The sequence below is a fragment of the Ambystoma mexicanum genome, chromosome 10 (assembly GCF_040938575.1).
Source record: "Ambystoma mexicanum isolate Mex_15411 chromosome 10, UKY_AmexF1_1, whole genome shotgun sequence".
In the NCBI taxonomy this organism is placed as follows: Eukaryota; Metazoa; Chordata; class Amphibia; order Caudata; family Ambystomatidae; genus Ambystoma; species Ambystoma mexicanum.
This window is the reverse complement of record NC_090932.1, coordinates 1,301,948,707-1,301,971,167: the sequence shown is the minus strand read 5'-3', so window position 1 is coordinate 1,301,971,167 and position 22,461 is coordinate 1,301,948,707. Positions and strand designations below refer to the sequence as shown.

Here is a 22,461-nt window from a genome sequence, read left to right as displayed (position 1 = left end):
ACCCATTCGTGTTCTTCTGGGAGGGAGTCTCTGCTTAGGGCATCCGCTAGGGAATTGAGCTCCCCTGGAACATGTTGTGCTGATAGGAAGATGTTCCGTCTGAGTGCCCATATCCAGATTTTCTGGGCAAGCTTGGACAGATTTGGCGAACGAGTCCCTCCTTGTTTGTTCAGATAGAACATGGCTGTCGTGCTGTCCGTCCGGATCTGCACCGACAAGTTTAGTAGATGGGGCTCGAACGCCCGAAGCGCTCGGAATACTGCCAGAAGCTCTAGCAGGTTGATGTGGTTCTTGGCTACTGAGTGAGACCAGAGACCCTGAGCTGTGTGGTGGAGATGGTGAGCTCCCCACCCAGTCAGGCAAGCATCTGTAGTTACCACTGCTTGTACTTCGGGATCGTAAAAGGGTTTTCCCCTTGCGAGATTCTCTTTTGTCCACCAGTGTAAGCTTTGTACGAGTGTTGGCGAAACGACCACTAGATCGTCCCACTGACCACTTGCCTGAGACCACTGTTTCGCCAACCATTCCTGCATGGGACGCATGCGCAGACGCGCGTGGGGGACCAGGTAAATGCATGACGCCATCATGCCCAGTAACCGCATTGCTTTGCGTACCGTTATTTGTTGACCTGACTGATAATGTGGAATTTGCAGTAGTATATTCCGAATTCTTTCTTCTGAGGGGAAGGTCAACCCTTTCTGAGTATCTAGGATTGCTCCTAGGAACTGTTTTGAGGTGCTTGGCACCAGACTTGACTTCTTCTCGTTGATCGAGAAGCCTAATTCGTGGAGGAGGTCGATAGTCCTCTGAATGTTTGACCTGCAAATTCTTGGGGTTTCCCCCGTTATGAGCCAGACGTCCAGATAAGGGTACACTGGGATTGCCTCCCTGCGTAGGTGTGCAGCTGCCACCGCCAGTACCTTGGTGAATACCCTTGGTGCTGAAGCTATCCCGAAGGGCAGTACCTTGAATTGGTAGTGGCGACTGTCCACTTTGAAGCGCAAGTATTTTTTGTGCGCTGGGAGCATGGAAATATGAAAATAAGCATCTTTCATATCCAAGGTTGCCATGTAGTCCCCCTTTTTTAGGAGGGGGATTACCTCTTGTAGCGTGGTCATACGGAATTTTTGGGGCTTGACATACTTGTTGGCAGGCCGTAGGTCCAATACTGGGCGCATTGTCAAATCTTTCTTTGGCACAAGGAAGTAAGTTGAATAGATACCCTTGTTTACCTGGTGTCCTGGGACGAGTTCTATCGCGTCCTTTTCTAGCAGAATGGCGATCTCCTCGAGAAGGATCTTCTGATGTTCTAAGGAGTGTATTCTTTGTCGTGGAGGGTGGTTCCGGGGACACTGCAGTAATTCTATACAATATCCTGTGGACACTGTTGACAGCACCCATCTGTCTGAGGTGATCCCTTCCCAAGCCTGGGTGAAGTTGGAAATGCGTCCCCCTACTGGGGTTGCGTGAGAAGGGACCCTGAACTGAGCGCCACTGCTTTGGCGGAGGCGTGCCACCTCCCTTGTTGGGGCTGCCTCTGCCTCTTCCACGACCTCTCTTGTTACCCTTGCTGTAACTTTGGGTAGACTGCTGGTTGTTGTTCCATTGTGTACCCTGTCCTTGGGCATAGTTGCCTCTTTGTGAATTTTGGCCGCGTGGGCGACGAAAATTGCTGTTCCCCCTCTGGTTTGGGGGTTTGTTGGTAAGCTGGCCAAGGGATTTGAGAGTCTCGTACTCGTCCTTGGCATTCTTAAGTGCGTCTTCGACCGCTTTCCCAAACAATAGATCTGGTTCCACCGGCTTGTCTATTAATGAAGCCTGTGTTTCTGTTTTGAACCCCGACTGCCGTAACCACGCATGTCTCTTGATAACCGTACCTTCTGCTATCAATCTTCCTGCGTTGTCTGCAGCGTCGAAAGTTGCTTTTAAGATGCAACCAGACACGGCTCTCCCTTCTGCCGAGATCCGAGCCAACTGGCCCTTTAACGGTTCAGGAGCAGAGGCTATGAGCGCCGCGACCTCTTCCCATTGATGGCAGTTGTAACTTGCCAACAGGGTGGTGGAGTTTGCAATCCTTGCTTGGTAGGCGGACGTTGAGGCTACCTTCCTGCCAAACCCGTACAGTCTTTTGCTCTCCTTGTCGGGAGGAGCTTCTGACGACGATAAGGGTGTCCAAGCCCTCTTCCGGGTGTTGGTAACCACTAGAGAGTCTGGTTTAAGATGACCTCTTATATAAAGAGGGTCAGACTGGGCTGCCCGAAAAAGTTTTTCGACTCTGGGGTTTACGGCTCTGGTGAGGTTAGGATTCACCAGGGATGGATCTATTCTACGTTGGATGGATTTAAGGATAGGGATGGTCTGAGCGACCGGCCTCCTCTCTCCCACCAACTCTTCTGCGAAGTCCCTTTCCTCCTGTACACCGTGGGTGTCGATGTGAAAATGTTCTGCTGCGCGAGCAAGAACTTCATTAAGGAGGGGTTGGTTATCAACTGGCGAGTCGGTAACTGGGGCTTCGCTCTCTACCGGGGAATCTACTCTGTAAATTTCCTGCTCATCTTCTACCTCCTCCAGGTCCTCATCCTCCGCATAGTATTCAGACCCGGTTCGTTCCTCCATAATTGTAAACTCCTGGTCCCCTTCAGGGAAAGGTTTTCCTTGGTATCTGGGGTGTGGAGTAGAGTATGGAGTAGAGTAAGGCTGCACCTCGAAGGGGTCAGGTCTTTCGACCCGGGCCTTTTTACTTAGGGGGATAGGATCAGAGGAGCCTGAGGGTGTGGCCCCTTGAGGGTCATACGAAAGGAAATGTTCTGGGTTTTTGTCATAAAAATCAGCTAAGGAAGACATCCTTGACATGACCCTGTCTATGTCCTCACTGGACCATTCTTTGGAACAGGGTATGGCTTTAGTAGGCAACTTAGAGGACTTATCAAGGGTACCCTTGCTTGATGTTGATGTCCCAGTAGATTTATGTTTATCTGTCTGCTTGAGGTGGAAGGATGGTCTTACAGGAGTGGAAGGCTGAGCTTTCCGCTGTTTCCCGCCCTCCCCGTGCGTGGAAAAATGTTTTCCCTGCCCCTTGGAGGCCCCAGAGACTTTCGACGCCTGGCGCCGAGGGTCGGGAGAGGTATCTTGCTTCGAGCGTGGGGCCTCGCTGGTGTTAACTGCGCTCTCGGTCTCTTGGAGCGCGGCCTGGGGGTGGAAGTCGTCTTCGTCTTCCGACGATCGAACTTCCGTTAATCTAGGGAGTGAGGCACTCTTGGCAAGAGTGGATGATTGCCTTGCGTCATGAGGCGATCTCGATCGAGAGCGCCCAGAGGACACCGAGTCGGACCGTTCTATCCGTGCCTCTTTCCGAGAAGTCGACGTCGTCGAGGTTCGGTTGGACTTAGTGTGTTTAGTGTGTGTAGGGTGTGTAGCGCTTGCGTCGCCGGGGGTCTTCCCCATAGCCGGCCTGCCGGACAACCTTCCGAGGTCGGGGACCTGCGCTCGGCAGTCTTTCGACGCCGTAATGCCCTCGCCGTCCGAAAGTACGGCGTCGCTGCCATCGCTGAAGGCGCCCTCTGCTGCCATGGCTGCCTGCCTGGTGTGGTGGGCCCAACGCTTTGTCGAACGGTCCTTAAGTGTTTTAGGTTTAAACCTACTACACGCTCTGCAGTTCGCTTCGGGGTGGTCCCTCGGCAAGCAGAGATTGCACGTGGCGTGCCTGTCGACCCAAGGGTATTTGCGGTTGCACTTGGGGCAGAATTGGAAAGGGGTACCCTCCATACGCACCTTGAGGCAGCGGGCTGGTAAGTGTAGGAAATATATAAGGTGTACCTATATACCAAGAGTGAAGAGTATGTACCACCCCCCACTCTCCCTACTTGCAGGGCCGAGGCCAGCGGCCTACTAGGCCCGGGCCGAGGCCAGCGGCCTTCCGAGGCCCAGATTCGTCGTGCAGCAGCCGACGGTCGATGTCTTCTCCAGCCGTCGTCGAGTGTCGATGGTCGACGTTTGGGGTGGGGAAGGATGTCAATAAATAATATTAATTGCAATAATTAGCAAAAGTATGGCTAAGGCCAGGGGACTCCGCAAGATGCTTCCGACCAGTATGGCGGAAAAAAACAATCTGAGGATCCCAGACGCGTGAGGGATCTTGGGTACAGTGGACGTCACACTAGGGATAGTATTACTGGCACGCCTGTGTCGATGCCCATTTTCGAGTTTCGAAAAACAAACTGTTATACTCCGCAGCTTCCACTAGATGTCGGCCTATGCACAGCATGTGATCTAAGCAGATTCCACAAGCCTCAGAAATATATATATATATATATATATATATATAGTGAAAAAGCTTTGTTAAAAGGGACCGTATGTAAATCGAAAATCCCCAGAAATTCACCAGTTATGGTAAGCTAAGCAACCATAACTCGCGCCACCATCGTGCACTGCTTAGACTAACACCCAGGACATCTAAGATGACATCACAATATTAGCACATGCACAAAACAGACCGGAAAATCCCACAGCCACCTTGTCCAAAGGTGCAAAGGCAGATTTAGCAGATGTCATAGGTGCAGAGTCACCCAAACATATATCCTAGTTGGAGGCATCTGTGGTTTGGCATGTGTCTCTCAAGACCTGGAAGAGAAAACGTCTCTTTCAAGTGACCAAAGGCTGGTCTCAAACCAGAGAAGGCAGCTATTCACTGGCACAGCGCCAGGCACTGATGTGCCACCAGGTGCTTTGATAAATAACCTGCTGGTGCCACAAGGCTCTGCTCAGCAGCTGTAGTGTTTTTAAAATGTGCAGCGACAGGATTCCTGCGAGTAGGCAGGACAACCCTACACACACCTCAGGTACTCCCTGCACGTGGTACCTGGGGGCCACGCAGGTGTTACTAGCCTCTTGGTACGCCTAGCACCTGATGTAGAAGGGACACCAACGGCTTGCGTGCTACCAGTTGTTGGCGTGCCATGCGTGCCTGACCTCGAGCAGAAGAAGGGCATGCAGGGCGCGTTCAGGTTCTCCCTCATCTCGTGTGTGAAGGGCAGGCATGCCTCAAGAGCGGTGTGACTCTGGAGTCGTGTCTTATTGATGCTGGTGCATGCAATAGGTGCTAGCTATTCCTGATGTTTGAAGCTTTGCAGGCAAGCGCCTTTCACACACCTGGGCAACAATCGGAGGGCAGGGCATGGCGAGAGTTCCTAGCGGCTTTTCTTGTCCTCCCTCTCAGAGTTCTGCTTTTGCTGAATTATTTTCAAGCTTTACCGGCTTGTCTGGCAACTGACCAGGGGAATCTTTCTTATGAGGAGCAAACCAGTTGACTGAGTGGAGTGACTTTGCTGGAAGTGTTGGGGGGACAGGGCATTTAAATGAAGGGGGACCCTGCCAAATGGGTAGGACAAAATGGTGTGCCACAAACGTTGCGGGGGACAAACACCATCCCCCCCCCCTCTAGAATTACGCCCAAGAAGCAAGCAGTGCTTGGCAGGCCTGCTTCTGTGCTATCTAAGCGTTATGGTTTGTTTTTGTTTGATCAGCTGTCCTCGTTCGTAAGCAGTATTCTGTTAGTCACTTCACAAACCGGTTTACTTACCTTGATTGTAAAAATGTGGGTTTTCAAGGTATCTTCGTTCTGACTCCACCTTTTTGCCTGTGGCGATCGTTGCGGCACAACAGGAGAGCAGAAGGGACTGCAGTCTTTTCTACCACTAATGTGGCAGCGTCAGCTCTGTCCTTGCTAAGACCCTAACAGCGAGAGCTTCCTCCAACGTGGACGGGTGGTTGAAGTGTACGCAAAGAGGTAGTGGAACCATGTTCCCTGCTGGCCTGCCGCCGCTCCCCACGAACCATATTGCCACGCCCCCTGCCACCCGCAATTCCAAACCCCCACACAAACATACCTGCTGTTTAAGGGAATGTTCAGTGCACTGCACTGAAGTGCAAGTTTCAACTTCTTCCTACACTTTTATTTTAAAACGAAACCATTCCCGTAACGTTTTCTTTTTTAAAATTATAGTACAGGAAGAGTAAAACCTAAAACAAAAAGTAGAGGAGCATCGCTCTAAACCACTCTCGCTCACTTCGACCACTGAGTCGTGGACCGGTCATTGTGACAGTACTCGGAGTACATACATCAATGGTACCGGCAAGGTATTAGACCGTGACCTAGAACTGAAAACTGACCATCTCCTCTAGAACATCGAGATAAAGCAACATGTCACAGAGACTGATTGGTGGACCGCAGAGGATGCGTTGTGCAGTGTGGTTTGATTTCCAGACAGAGGCACGTGGATGCCAATTCCCTGACACATTTGAAAACTAAGCTCAAGATTTTGAAGGTTAATCATTGGGAGATATGGAGCCAATTCGGCAAGCCTGTAGCATGGAGACCGGAGAGAATTGGGGAACTTGACAGATTAACCCACCTGCCGCATTAAGGGTGTTTTGTAAGCGACACATCAAGTAACCGGGCAATTCATCATAGAGGGTATTATCATAGTCAAGCTGGGAGTTAACCAGAGAAACTATCACCACTGCATGAGTCACAGGCGGGAGAAAAGGCTGAATCTACTTCATAATGCAGCAACAATAAAAGGAGGCTATGAGTCCTGTTGCAGACCCCGTAGGGAGATCAAATATAGTAGGTGGTCTGGGCCATCTGAGAGGGTCCTTTAAAAGATGAGAAGGGCCCAATAACGTAGTCTCAGTCATGGATGGATTTAGTCGAAATGTATTGTTTTTCAGCCGAGCTTTGATTTGAGAAAAATTCTCCTTGGGTAGAGAAACATTAAGAAACATCAGCATAAGAGTGAACACATCTCTCATATTTATGAATAATTGCCAACAGAGGAGAGGCATAGATGTTGAATAAAAGCGGGGATAGAGAGGAGACCTGGGGGGACTCCAAATGTAACCAGGAAAAGGGCTGATGTAAAAGGGTGGAGCTTAATGGCCTGGGACTTATTGGCCAGAAAACTCCGAAACCAGACCAGGGTAGAGTGTGACATCCCTAAAAGGGTTGAAAGTTGAGACAGAGGGATAGGGTGACCCACCGCCAGGAATGACAAATAGCTATGGTCCGAATAGGACAATAGATTATCCCATGCCGAGACCAGGGCGGTTTCAGTAACATGTCCCGGGCGAAAACCTGATTGCCGTGGACAACAACAAAGCCCTGTAATTGGTCAGTAGTTCCCCATTTCCTCGGGATCAAAGGAGGGTTATCTTAAGAAGGTTTAATAGGGGCAGTTTTAAGACCTTGCAGAACCACTCACTGTTGAAGGGAAAGGTTAACCAGATGGGAAATCCACTTAGTCAGGCTTTAAGGATGTAATTGTGCGACCAGGGCAGGGGCACATCTGAGCTAACTCTTTTACCAAGGGTAGCGGGCTCACCGTCTTGAAAGCTTTCATGGATCCTGTGAATCGTTCCAAGAATGAAGGCATTGAATTAATTAGTAATTGGGCACAGGGGACCCTTTTCTTGAGTAAACGGGTGCGACCCGTAAAGTGTTTAACAATAGAGAAAAGCTTTGCTGGCTCATTGCTGGTCAGAAAAATCTGATCATGGAGGAAGGACGATTTAGCTTTCCCAATTGCTGTTTCATACATGAAAAGTGCTTCGAAAGCATCTTACAAGTGAGAAGGATATCTGGATTTTCTCCAGGTTTTCTCCTTCCTCCTATAAATTTGTTTATGTGTTAAGTGTTGAACCGGACCAGGGATTTGAGCACTTTAGATGCTTTGGGTGAGAGGTGGAACATTGTGGTCAACAACCATTTGAAAAGAGGCTTGTCATTGGTCAAATAACTTATCAGCATGAGATTGAGTACTGGACTGTGGCAGAAATGAGGCACATCATCACCTTGATTTTTTCCGGGGCCTGTTTTGAGGGAGACCCTCGGAAGAGGGAGGGCCTCTAATGGTCGAAACCTGATTTAATGGTCGCTCCATGAAACTGGTAGTCACGTCAAGAGGTACGTCTAAATTTCTTCAAAAGGTCCAATCCAAATAACGACCACTGGCATGAGAACAGGAAATGGCATGGGAAGTAATGTCATAACAAGAAACCCCCGCTGAAGGACAGTAATGCCAGATATTGAAATAACCCCAAAATGAGGAGTTTACTATAAGATAAAGTTGCATGAGAGAAGAACTCTTCCATCCCAGCTAGAAAGTTATTCGCTCGCCCAGGGATCTGTATACCACCATTTGCTCTGTTCATTCTGTGGCGCTCTAAACGTGCGAGCTTCCCGCCGGCAGTGATCCATCAGTGATACAGACCTCTGACCGTGTTGACGTTCTCCAGTAGTGATACCCCACTGCTACAAGCTTCTGGCAGTATGAGCTTCAGGGGTGGGTTTAGCCGGGAGCGGAGGTGCAATTGCCCCCAGGCTGGAAGGGATATTGTTCTGGAGGGCTGGCAGGGCCAATCTTTAAACTTGTTCAAAATCTGCCTGAGGCTGCCTGAAAGGAAGGATGTTCAGGATGCTGGGAGATCTGAGCAGGGCTTCTGTGAGAAGACTTACGGGGACCACATGGAAACAACGCTACAGGACAAGCCTGCTCTCATCACCCTGGAACGGTAGGGTGACCAGACGTCCTAGTTTTGCTAGTACTGTCCCGTTATTTTCCCCTTAGACCCGGCATTCCAAGAGATTTTTATGTTTTAAAAACCCTGTGCCAGGATTTGAGTTACAGGTAGCTACCATCCCGGTTTTTGCAGGGAACCGATAAACAAATCCCAAAATCAGGCCTGTTGCCACTCTCTCTGTTTGCTTTGTATACCTCCATTTCCTAAACTTCCTCCCTGGCCTCTCTCCTCCAGTGAGAGTTCTGTGCCTGCAACTCACCCACTTACATTGTGTCAGAACAGGCCACCAACATAGAAGTAGGACTACTTTAAAATATGCAAGGAGCTGGCCAGCCCTGCTGCAGTCTCTTCCCCTCCTGTTGCCTCCCAGGCTCTCTGAAATGCCCTTGCCTCACACTTTATCTCAAAAACCCAGGACATCCTGTCCACCCTCACCTCGCCTTCCCCTCCGCGCCCCTCTCTGTTTATGCCTGCTGACCCTCCTTCGGCCAGCCCCAACCCCATTCTCGTCCATTCCTCTTTTTTCCCCCTGATGAGGTTGCTAGACATGTCTGATCTATGAAAACCTTGCCACAACAGGTGCATCCGTGTTCCTCTAAAACCATCAAGGACCACATTGACACCCTTGCTCCGGCCCTTGACGACTTTTGCAACCACTCTTGCCTCAGGATCCTTCCCCTCCTCTCTGAAGCACTCCCTTGTGCACCCTCTTCTCAAGAAACCCACAGCTGATCCTTCCTGTCCGGCTACCTATCGCCAAATTTCCATTACTCCCTTTCTGGGCAAACTCCTGGAAAACCTGGCCATCTCTCAGCTTAACCTTAATTCTGATTCTGTTGGCTGTCTCGATGACCACCAATCTGGCTTCAGAGCTGCCAGAGTACGGAAACTGCTCTCCTGAACATCCGTGAGGATCTACCCTCCAACCTTGACTAACATTCCCTCTGTCCTCATCCTACTCAATCTCTCATCTGCCTTCGACACGGTCAACCATACCATCCTGCTCAACCGTCTGCGTGATAACCTGGGTATCACTGATCAGGCTCTGGGGGCGTGGCCTGCACGCATGCAGTAAAGACAGGCCCCTACGGCGCTCCGTCCGTGATCCTGTAATTTCGAAAGAATATCGCTATTATTGGTTGGCAATCCTGATGCAGACTGGACGAAATAAGAGGGGAACCACTTCCCAACACTCGTCCTGATGCCTGGCCCGAATCGGAGAACCTAAGGCAAGAAACGAAGTCGAGCCCCCAGGACCCGCAAGATGGCGGCGCCGTTGTGCGCCGAGTCTAGAGCCGCAGCTGCGGGGACGCGCTGAAGGAGGAGACGTGTGCCTGCACCGAGGCTGCGCCGGCTGATCGATCGCACTCCGGCTCCGCCTCAACACAGAGGACGCAGCTGAGGAGCTGCGGAGCCCGGGCCCACGGAGTGATTGCGGCTGCCAGAGGTGGAGCGGACCGGGGCCCGAACAGCTACATCGGGCCGCGCTGGATTGGGGCGGCGGCAGTGAGGTCCGATCGGCGGCCTCTGAAGTGCGCAGGCCCCGAGCTTGGCAGGCGCTGCAGGTGAGGAGGAGGGCGCGAAGCGGGCCCCTGCCCCGCCCGACGGGCTCGAGAGAGGGGGTGCACGCTGATAGCACCTGGAGGCTCGGAAGAATCACTCAGGGCCCCTTTGCTGAGGCTCCCGGAGAAGAGTCAGGGCGGGCAGCAAACCCCCTGGGGACTCACCCTACAGGGGGCCGGAAACACCAACCCCACAGCCAGCCCACTGACTACATAAGTGGGGGATCCCACCCACCGGTCCACCCTCACAAACACCTAACAAGCTTCCGAGAGTACGGCCTTTTGAAATAATCACTGATCAGGCTCTGGCTTGGCTGACCTCTTTCCTCTCCGATTGACCCTCCCAGGTCAAACTTGGGTCCTTCCTATCATCTATCTCCCTCTCTACTTGTGGTGTTCTCCAGGGGTCTAACCTCTCGCCCTGGCTTTTTAACGTATACTTGGCAACTCTTGCCCACTGCATTGCCACTTTCTGCTCAAATTTCCAGTGCTACGCTGACGATACTCAACTCATATTCAGGCTTCCCTCAGCCACCTCCTCTCCTTCTCTCATCTCTGATTGCCTTACTGCCATTCAAGATTGGTGCTCCGCCAATGATCTCTGTCTGAATGCCAGCAAGACAGAAATCCTCCTCAACGGTACACCTTCTCCATCTTTTCCCTTCACTCTCTGGTCGGCCTCCCTTGGCCTTCCTCCTACCCCCCCACCTGTGAGGCTAAGAACCGATCATTTTTGATTCTACACTTTCCTTCTCCACCCACATCTCTGAGGTCTCTAAAAAGTCAAACTTCCTACTGCACCTCCTCAGATGTACTCTACCTTTCCTCTCCTTCCCCAGAAGCTCAGTCTCCCAAGCTCTGGTTCTCTCTAGGTTGGACTATTGTAGCAGCCTCTTTCTGAATCTACCTGCCTCTTCTCTCTGCCCTCTGTAACTAATCCACAACAGGACTGCAAGACTTATCCTTGGCCTCAAGCCCTGGGACCGTATCTCTCCAGCTCTGAAATCTCTCCATTGGCTCCCAGTGGATGCAAGGATTACATTTAAAACCCTCTGCATTGTCCACAAGGCTTTCTGGGCCTGCGTCCAAAATACCTCCAGCTATCCCTCTGTAAATACCTCACCTCTCAAGCTCTTCGCTACTCTTTCTCTAACTCCTTCAGGGTCAGTCGTTTTTCTAAGAAACGAGCTGGGGGTAGATCTCTGTTTTCGGCTGGAGCCATCCTCTGGAACAGCCTCCCTGCCACTCTAAAACTTGAGGAAAACCATCCCTGGTTTCCGAAAGCACCTCAAGACCTTCCTCTTTGCTTCTGCCTTCGCCCCCCTCTCTCCTGCTGATTGGTTCTCTCCTCGCCCCCCTCTCCTCTGCTGATCCGTTCTCTCCTGGCACCGTGCACCTGGACACCCTCTGTCCTTTGAGCCCAGGTTCCGGCTCACCCTGATACCCTACCGCATTGCCTACAGGCCACCCCGTGCACTGGGGTCTGTATCTGTACCCATACAGCCCCCCTTTCTTTCCTTCTGCACTTATCAGACCTACCTTGTCTGCTGCCTTAAACTCAGTACTTGCCACTTGCTGGCTGCACTACCACTTTTGTTGATTTTATTATTTATGTATTTATTATTATTTATCCGGTTTTTCCTTTGCTCTGCACGTTTCACTTCTCCCCCATTCCATCTACTTTTCCCCGCCCCCTCTCCCATCCACATGCACATTCTCAATGTCAGTGGGCCTAGTAATATCGTTGTTTTTGTTCTCCCCTGTTCCCCTCCCTTGCCTTGTCGCGCTCTGAAACACCTGTGTATGAGTGCGATATAAATAAAATATCATAGTTTTATTGAAGCCCTATTTGTGTTTTAGTGCATCTTTTGTTTTTATGTCCACTAAAACTGTAGTCCTATGTCTATGTCTATCGGCCATCCTGTTTTTTTATTTTTCAAATCTGGTCACCCAATGTAAAAGTAAATGTACGCTTCAGAACTGCTACACTTTCCGTTCATTGCCTTCTCCCCGAGCATATTGACAGACAGAGCTCTGACAAAGCAGGTGTAAAGCTGGGGAACACGTGCAGTCCGTGGTAGGAATGGGCCAGAGAATGTACAGCTATGCCGAAGAAATACTCTTTCTTGCGGCCTCTGTTGCAAAGGGTGCTCATAGGTGATTGCCAGTTAGGGAGCACTCCCGGGATGTTATTTTACCAAAATTCCACGAGTAGCGGAAATGATATCACATGACCCTTGACCTCTGATGACATCGCAGGAAGTGATTGACCAATACCAAGTGGCATCAAATAGCCTTGCTCCTAAGTACACTATGAAAAATATGGTTACGATATCACTGTAATGGGATATAGTTTTCACACAAGAATGCATCACCATTCGTATAGGTATTATCAGGGTGTATAGGCCCATACTACCAAATGACTATGAAGGCAGGTAGATGTCCAAGGCCAAATGATAATGACATGTTATTATATAGCAGTAATGTGTAAGCCCTTTATATAGAACAAATATGCATACAATATCACCCAACCTGTGTTGGTACTCATTTATTGACCTCAGAAAGATGAAAGACTGGGTTGGCCTTGCCGGGATTCGAACCTGCAAATCACACACACATCGCAGCAGCGAGCGATCAACCCACTGAGCTATATTAACAGCTATAGCCATCTTACTGGCTATGGTATAATGAGCAATTACATGTCTAAATGTTCTCAAAGTCAGAAAGAAAATTACACTCTGTAGTGGATACCATTAAACTGTTAACTGAGATGTAACAGCAGGCCAATTCATCTGCAGGTTTGGTGCAAAGTTGACCACATGTCAAGCCTGGTGGATCTACTTTTCAAGCTTCAGAGGTTGGCAAAATACATACCATTGGGAGGGTTCATAACTGTGTATTAAAGAATTTAGAGTAGCGCAGGGAAAGCAGCGCACCCATACAGCATCCCGTACTCCGGGCACTCTTTACCTCATACATGCAAACAAACATCCTGAACAACATGCCATGGCGATAGGAACGATAGACACATTACAACAAAGCATTAATTGTGGCACAATGAAATCAAGGGCCACTTTATGAGCTATAGTCAAACATTTCTACACTGTAAACAAGCTTTTAGGCACAAGGATTTTGTCAAGTGACTGAGGACAACTAGATGGAATGTCTTAGGATGATCGTAACAGAGACAACGGCAGAAAAAAACATGCTATAACTGCAACTTGCAAAAAGCAAAATACATAGGGCCTCATTACGAGTTTTGAGGTAGCCATGCCTTTCTTAGCGGCATGGCTGCCTCCAAACTTGTGTCCGGGTCCCGAAAAAAGGGAATTACCGGGCCATTCTGACTTTTGCGGGCCGGTAATTCCCATTCTCGAGACCCGGACCCGGTACATCCCCATTCGAGGCCCCATAGGGCTCAATGGGGATGGGGAGGATGCTAACAACGGACCCATTAATGACGGGTCCGTTGTTAGCATCCTGGTCTGCTCGCAGGTGCTGGTAAGCACGTCTGGCCAGACCACACGTGCAGTCCGGCACCCACGAGCAGAACTCGTAATGAGGCGGTAGAGTGATAACGGCACCGGCAGCTCTACCGGCGCTGTTATCACTCTACCGCCTGGGTCATAATGAGGCCCATAGTCCGAAATGGATGCTTACTCTAAATGCTTTTTGGAAGTTTGTCTGCATTGTGAATTTGAGGTGTTTAAGAACAGACTAAATCAGTGACTCACCCCCTGAAGTGTGCCTGAAATAAACCTTCAATGAGTTTAGCAGTTATTGTATAGAATTCCAGAAAGACAAAAGGGCTTCATTACGAGTTTGGAGATAGCCATGCCGTCATTACCAGCATGGCTACCTCCAAACTTGGGTCTGGGTCCCGCAAGGGGACTTACCGGGCCATTCCAACCTTGGAGGGCCCGTCCCTTTTGCAGGACCCGGAACGACCCCATTCCCATTTGAGCCCATATAGGGCTCAAATGGGAATGGGGAGGATGCTAACAACGGACCTGTTAGCATCCTGGTATGCTAGCGGGCACCCGCTCTGCACGTCTGGTCTGCTCTGGCCAGGCGTACAGAGCGGGACCTGCTGCAAAACTCGTAATGTGGCGGCCCGGAATGAACGGTGCCGGTCCCTTACGGGCACCATTCCTTCCGTGGCCGCCACAGTCGTAATGAGGCCCAATGTATTTGTTATTCCTATTCTTGCTTATTTAGGGTCGCTGCTCAAAGTGTTATACTTGTGGAACCCCCTGTTTTTTTTAACAGGCCTGAACAAGAAAGCAAGCCACTCCAGATACAAAGAGCCACTTGGTTCTTGCTGGCCACAGCCCAGGCACCTCCATTAAAAAAAAAAACAAATAGAATACAAAATGTATTATTCTTTTTTTGGGGGATTAGGGGGGTTAGCAAGGGAGACCACAGGAGTTGCAGCCGAGACCCTTGGGGACCCCCAAATGACGTCCCTGGAGCACTCTTCATGTGAGTGCAACACTCTCAGCACACATGATGTGGTGGTCTGATGAACTGGGTCACCCATAAGAAGGTCTGAAATTGGTACCCACTTTATCAAACTCAGAAGAATGAAAGACTGAGTCGACCTTGCCAGGGTTGAAACCTGTGACCTGCAGATCAAACACAGATCACAGCAACGAGCGCTAATCACGCTGAGCCATCTTACCGGCTATATAAGCTCCTTCTTTAAAGAGCTGGATCAAGAGACTCTGGATGTTCCGCCCTTTGAAGATCAAGTTATGCCCGTTTCTCCTATGCAGATGATGCATTCCTGATGGCCCGCATAGCAATCGCACACCAGAAGTTGGAGCATCATTATGTAACCTATAAGAAGGCACATAATCTAAAAGTTGAACACTAGCAAATAAATCTTGTGTTATGCGCTTGAGGGTAAAAACCTATTCAATTGAGGCCCATACTTGGGGCGCGTAAAAGACTAGAAAGAGTGGGCTTTTTCCCTATTTAGGCATCGCAAATAAATGCAACTGGATTCAACTAGCAGAATGTGTCAGTTAACCAACAGCACTTTATGCCAAAGCACTTGCGTCATACGAGGGGCGGAAAACGTTGAGAAGGCAGAAGGCCAACACCAGCTCTATGGTTGCATTTGGAGCGGGAGGTCTTACAGTGTGTACAACAACACACACACAAACACATTTCTTTCTATGTGTTATGCTTGGTCTCCCACAGGCCTCCCCTACTAATGATACCCCTGACAAAATTGGGGGTCAAGTAAGTGGAGGATGCAATCAAATATTGTTTTTTTTTGGGTTTTTTTGCGTCTCTGTTAGAGGAACGAGCCGCTGAGCCTCACGGATCTACCTCACAACATGAAACGTTTTACTTTGAGTCCCATAACATTATTTTTTTTTTTTGGACCCATTTCTTCGGCAATGTATGCAGGAGGAGACCACCTTAACGTAGACACCAAACCCCCATCTATAATTTCAGTTAAATTCGATGTTAAAAATCCCATTTCATGGGATTTGCAGTAAAATGGTTTCGGTACGGTATCAACCACAGGTTAGTTCTGGCTGATGAAGTATCTATTTCATGCGTTCCCTTAGAGTCCTATGGGCTTCATATCCAATAAGACCCATAGAAGTGAGCTGTAAAATGAAGCAATCAAAATGAAGATTTGATGAGAAAGTGCTAAAAGCAGCTCCTGGGTGTCAGCTTTCTCACATGAAGCAGTGGCTAACTCTGGGGAACGAGTCACAAATCCAAATTCCACACGAGAATAAAAAGATAACTTTTTGTCCATTACATATGACCCGTTAAGCTTTAAATACGTTCTGATGGTCCTGTACGCACACGCTCCCATGCACAGGAGCTATTGCCAGAAGGCCCCTTTGTGTAACACCAGTTGGCCTGGGCACTCAGAAGAAGGTCCAGCTAGCCAGCTGTTGGTGTCAAGCTAATCGGGCCCTTCAAGGTTACAGGCAGGAACTCGAATGTTTAGGAGACATTTGGTCAATACATTTACACCCACCACTTTCAAAATTCACAAGCCAGTCGCGCTGCTGTATTTCACCTACCACAGGCACACCAATTGCAGACTTACTGATTGTATTCTATTGCAGTCATTTATATAGCACCATTTCTCCATTGGTATGGCCTCAATGCGCAAACTTGGACGCGAAACAGGTTGATGCTCTGTTTACTTACTGCTAATCTTCATTACTGCTAGTCCTACTCTTCCTCATCACAGTACTTACCTCATGAGGCCCCTGCCTCCGACACAGGACCTTCTTCTATTTCTTTAAATCCCTATAACTCCTCCCCCACATCCACATCACTCAGTTTCATATTACCAAGCCGGAGCATGGGACCTTCCCCGCAGGGAGGGTAAGGATGGTCGTCAGCACTGTGACGAGGAAGTGTAGGACTAGGAGTAATGAAGATTACCAGTAAATAATCAGCATTACCTCCATCTCCACTCTTCCTCGTCCCAGTACTTACCTCATGAGGTATACCAAAGCAGCAATGGGGAAAAGGTCCCAATGAGACAGAGCCAAAAACAGTGCAGCAAAACACACCCACAATAACTCTTAATTCACATCCCCACAGACAAAACTCCAACCACGAAGGAAGCAACCCCCAAGTGGGAGAAACTCAACCCATAGCGGTTGATGAAAATGCCTAGACCAGCCAAGGCGGCAGCCATACAAATCTCTTGCAGAGAAAACCCTCCTTGCATTGGCCCAGGAAGCCGCCAAACCCCTGGCGGACCGCCCCTGATCGTGCGCAGGCACAGGCAGGCCAGAAGCCACATAGGCCCTGGAGATCACAACCCGGAACCACCGGAAAATGGAAACCACAGATGCGTTATGCCCAGCCCCAGCCAGACCACAAGCAATCAGAAGACTATCAGATTGGTGGAAAAAAGCAAACCTAGCCAAATACTCATGTTAAGCCAGCCACCTTCTCAGGCATTCTCGGATCATGAAAGAAGTCAGGGAGAACCAGATCCTGAGAGGTGTGAAAACCGAGATACATCTTAAGGGAGGAACTTCGGACCACACCTCAGCAGCACCGAGTCTGGAAGCACCCTCAGGAAAGGAAGGTGACATAAGAGAGCCCCAATCTCCCCAAGCCTATGGGCAGAAGCGAGGGCAATAAGAAAGGCAGATTTCAGTGTAAGATGTTGGATATCAATCTCGGAAAAGGGCTCAAAAGGAAGTCCTTGAAGGAACCGTAATACAAGAGGGAGATCCCGAGGGGAAGCCCTTTATCATCACAAGGACGGGAAGAAGAAAACCCCTGGAACAACTTCCCCACCAACACCTCCCCATCCAAGTGTCCATCAGAGTCCCCCAAAAGGAATTTCATGGAGGCCCAGTGAGAGCGAAGACTGGAAAAAACTGCCAGGCCCCTTTCAAAACTCCTCCTGGAGGAATCGAAGGATAGCAGAGAGGCCAGAACGCAGGGGAGGGATCCCATACCAGTCTCGGAAATGGCCCCAATGCCTGACGAACACCTTCAGAGTGGAGGGTCTAAGATCATCCATTATGGACTCAACTACAGGATCTGAGAACCCCTGAGATATCAACCTAAACTGAGCAATATCCACACTGCTCATTGCATCCGGTGAACTTCCAACCGCAGATCCCCTTGAAGGGGACAAGGCCACCTCGGAACCAGCCAAGGTTCCTAGGACCGAAGCTCCAACAGAGAGGGGAGCCAACTCCGGCGGGACCAGAACTGAGCTAACAACAACACAGCCACCCTGGACACTCTGATGTGCCAAACCACCCGGGGCAGAAGGGGAATAGGCGGAAAGGCATAAAGGAAAACCCCAAGGCCACTGTACAGAGAGGGCGTCCGTCCCCCAATCCCCTCGGCCTGAAACCGAGAGCAGAAAAGGGGAACTTCTGCTGAGGCCGGGGATGCAAACAGGTCTAGAACCGGGGACCCTAATCCGACGCAGGTCACTGCAAAGACCTGGGCCAACAGGACCAGTTCCGCAGAGGAGTTAAAACCGGAATCTGAGAAGATACGCTTGAAAATTGTCCACCCCTCTGATACGTGAGACCACCAGAGACACCAGATGAGATTCCTCCCAGGTGCCCATTAGCGCTGCCAGAGCATTCAAGGAGCGGCCGGAACCCCTTTTGCAGTTGACATATCCCAAGGCCGTCGTATTGTCCGATCGGACCAAAACCGCCGACCGTCCAGCAACTCCTCAAAGTACACCAGAGCTTGGACAATGGTACACCTCTTGCCAATTGGATGATCGCCGGCTCTCCCCAGATCTCACAACCCTTGAGCAGAGAGGTGCCCAATGTAGACCCCCCCAACCCATTCTGCTGGCGTCAGTAGTAAGAGATGCCACAAGAGGAAGGACCATGCACACCTCAGCCTGTAGAGCTGAAACCCCCCGCCACCATAGCAGGGAGACTTGCAGCGCTGGGGACACTGAAAACAAAACTATGAAAGCTGAGACGTCAGGAGCCAGTGGGAGAGAGTATAAGACACCAGGGGACGTAACTGAAGACGGGCTCAAGGAACTGGAAAACACACAAGACGCCACGTGCCCCGTAACTTCAGCAACAGGCGAGCCGAGACATACTGCCTTCTGATAACCCAGCCCAGAACAGCCAGCAAGCACCCCCCGCACAACATCCAGAGTACGTTCTGCAAAGCCCCCACGTTGAAGCGTTCCGTCCGGACAAGCAGTGCAGGGCCTTGAGACCCATAAGCAGGTGACACATAGAAGGCATAGGGAGAAGGAACACCCGCAAGTAGAAAACTTGACCCTGAACAGGGAGAGGAACGGGCAAGTCAGTAACCCACAACAACCATTCGGAGAGAATGGATCCCATGGCCAACTACTTGGACCGTGAGCTGGGTACCAAAATCCTAACCATGCAAACCTGGACAGGAGGAGACAGGAACGGCAACTGATACCCCCCTCCGAGCCGAACCCCACCGGTCCCATACACCTTTGAGAAGATAGAGACGAGGAGCCAGGGAAAAACCACCAGTCACTGCACTTGCACCAGAGGAAAATCACAGGACGTTGAAGCAGGCCTGCACCACAATATAACAGCATGCTTGTCAGCCCACAAAAAGATCCGACCTATCAAAAGGAAGATACAGGACAGCCCAGAAGTCCAGCAGACCATGGCCCCCTCAGCAGACAGAGGAGCCACCAGGCTGGCATAAAAAGGGCAGAGTACTGTCACAAAGCGGGGCAAAGCAATCCATCCCGGATAGCAGACATCAAAGGCAACCCCCTACCTGGGGTATGCCTATACTGGAAAACCCACTGAAGTGACATCCCCTCCACCGGCACCAAGGGGATCTGAGAACCCCTCTAAGCACAGACATGTGCCACCATGTGCCCTATCACTTCCCACAAGTCTGAGAGGAGGTGTGAAAGCAACACGTCGGCACTGGAGGACCTAGGCCCTAAAAGAAGAGACACTGGGAACCATATACATGGTCGTAACTTCCATGATGCATTTTCCATAATTCCATGCCGGACAAGGGAAAGAAAATCAACTCCTTTGACCTTCCCTCACGCAGTTCAGAGGAAGAGGACAGGACAAGGAGTCTGCGTCCATAGCTAGCACAGACCCAAACACACCACTAACTCGCCACATGACAGAGGTGGCTTGAGCCCTGTATCCAGTAGCTGGTAGCCCCATGCTCTAAATGGTTCCAATGCGTGGGTCTAGGAAGGATGAAGGGCCAAGTCAGCACTGCTGAGACTCGAACCCGAAGTGCAGACCATGCCAGGCCGGTACCCTTCCGGTCCCTTGCAGACGTGTCCAAATCTGCGCCGCTGTCACAGGCAGCACGCAATATATGCAGCCAACATACGGTGCATCCTGGGCTGTGTGTGTCTGAGGAGTGGGTGGTATGTGACATGCCTGCGACAGAACAGAGCCCCCGCACTTTCAAATACTCTCTGCCACAGTCACCCCACGACAAGAAGCAGAAAGGCCTCACAACAAAAGGGAAGGCTAGCCCATACTGCCAAGTGCTTGCCATCATTTCCAATAAAGATGTGTACACAAAGCATGAGGAAAACGGCCTGTCGAAGGAGTCAAGATGGCCATACCAGCAGGAGAGGGGAAAAATATCAAGCACAGTCCTCCCCTCTCCTTACCTTCCCCCAGAGAATGCAGCTAACATCTGTTGCATCCTGGGCTGTGTGTATCTGAGGAGCGGGTGGTATGTGACATACCTGCGACAGAACAGAGCTCCCGCACTTTCAAATACTCTCTGCCACTGTCACCCTACGACAAGAAGCAGAAAGGCCTCACAACAAAAGGCAAGGCTAGCCCATACTGCCAAGTGCTTCCCATCATTTCCAATAAAGATGTGTACAAAGAGCACGAGGAAACGGCCGTCTAATCAAGATGGCCAAAACAGGAGGAGAGGGGAAAAACATCAAGCCCAGTCCTCCCCTCTCCTTACCTTCCCCCGGGCCATGCAGGACCCGGGACACAATACTCGCGCTGCGGTCTGGAGCCGAGCAAAGAACCAAGCGAGGCAATGCCGCTCAACTGTGACCCCAAGCCCTGCAGGGGACCCAGGAGCAGCGCTGCACCTGAGGGAGCTGAGGGCCCCACCACACAGCCCCCCCAAGGGGGCCAGCAATCGGTGCTCCCCGGTGCCCCGCACCGGGAAGAAAAGGTCCAACCTGCCAGAGTCAGGAAAAATTAAACTGAGTGACGTGGAAGTGGGGGAGGAGTTATAGGGATTTAAAGAAATAGAAGAAGGTCCTGTGTCGGAGGCAGGGGCCGCATGAGGTAAGTACTGGGACGAGGAAGAGTGGACGTGGAGTTAATGCAGAAGTTTAAACTCAGAGAGGGCAGACGCCGCAGTCAGTGCGAAATAGAAAGCAAGAGGTGTTTCCTTCAGTTTGAGATACAGAGGTAGGGCACAAACGTTATTTGAAGATGCTCCCCGACAAGAAAGCAGACTTCGCAAGGAAAAGGGAATGCAAATTAAATATTCCACTAAAGGCAGACAAAAGAAACAGCTGCAAGATCTGGAAGTTAATGACAAGCATATACTGAACTTTTGCAAATGATATAAAGATGAACGGGGATCTAGATTATTGTGTGGCATGATGTGTATGGCATGTATGTGAATGTGTAAATAATGTAGAAATGTTGGTGTAATAGCTTTGGGGACGCTTGGGTAACTTTTCCTGATAACAACATTCGTATGAATTGGAATTTGGCTGTTTCATGCTTCGGTTTCTTCTTTTTGCCCATGCTGGGATGAGGTCTCGTCCAAGGCTAGCGAGTCTACAACTCTGCAGCAGTTAACATTCTGCTACTCAGGAGTCTTGTGGTGTCTGGTGACCTTGGGCGCGACCTTTCACACCTCACAGAGTAGTCATTCAATATCAAACGATGCTCTGCCAAGAACGCTTCTCTGGTGTCCGATATGGACCCTGGTCGGGGACGGGGGATGTGGGTAGTGTGCTGGGACTACACCCACCCACGGGTCCATATAACACCAAGCTCCCCTGCCCCACCCCTTTTTCCCCCGTGGGGCTTCCTAGCAACTTCTTGACCCCGGCGCTGTCTCACTCACCCAGATATCGCACCCAGGTGTCCCTGTAGATGTCCTTGTGTGCTGGGGGACTTCCGTGGGGGGCCTGGGCATGGGGGCCCATGCTGGAACGGGGTGGCGTAAAGAGTGCTTGCCGGCGCCGCTGTCCTTCAGTCCCTCTGCTTAGGTGAAGGCACAGCCTCACAGGGGCATCCTGGCTGCGCGCTTGGAAGGGCAGCCCGAGGGAGTGTCAACAAATTACGCATTTTTCGTCATGCCAAGAAACACGCCGGTGTGTACCCGTGTGTGACAACGTGGAACTAAGAACCGACCGAGCACCGTTTCAAATTGAGTTCGTGTTCTACAGCGTAGAAGCCTACTGGCACCTTTCTCACTCACCAATAACACAATCGCGCCGATTCCTCATGCTGCATTCATAGATGTGACAATGTAATCTCACCTTATCAACTTCAAAGTGTGTGTGCCTGAAGGAAGAACACAGACTTCCCCGGAGAAAGCTTCATTTGCTGCGTCTTTGCCTTTCAGAATGTTATATGTTTCAAATCAGTGTGTAACCAACATGGCTGAACACAGCTGTCATTACAGAAACTTCGCAGGAAATGGGCTGGAACAAGACGGGGGCTCCCCAGACCCAGGGCTCACGACACCCACCCGGCCTGTAAGATTTGTCCTGAATCCCCACGTTTAAACGAGGGAACACTTTCCATAGATTCAGCATGAGACACTGAAAACAAAAGTAACAGTCAAAAACTCACATACTGTATCAACT

At 50.4% G+C, this 22,461-nt stretch overlaps 1 protein-coding gene across 1 annotated transcript in view; it reads right to left on the bottom strand.

Moving 5' to 3' along the window:
* Positions 1-22,004, bottom strand: part of MTFP1 (mitochondrial fission process 1) — a 162,790-nt gene extending 140,786 nt beyond the window's left edge. The window contains exon 1 of the mRNA XM_069619312.1: positions 21,714-22,004. Within this exon, the coding sequence (XP_069475413.1) occupies positions 21,714-21,795 (82 nt within the window). The 5' untranslated portion in view covers positions 21,796-22,004. The remainder of the gene's footprint in view (positions 1-21,713) is intronic.
* Positions 22,005-22,461: the final 457 nt, after the last annotated feature.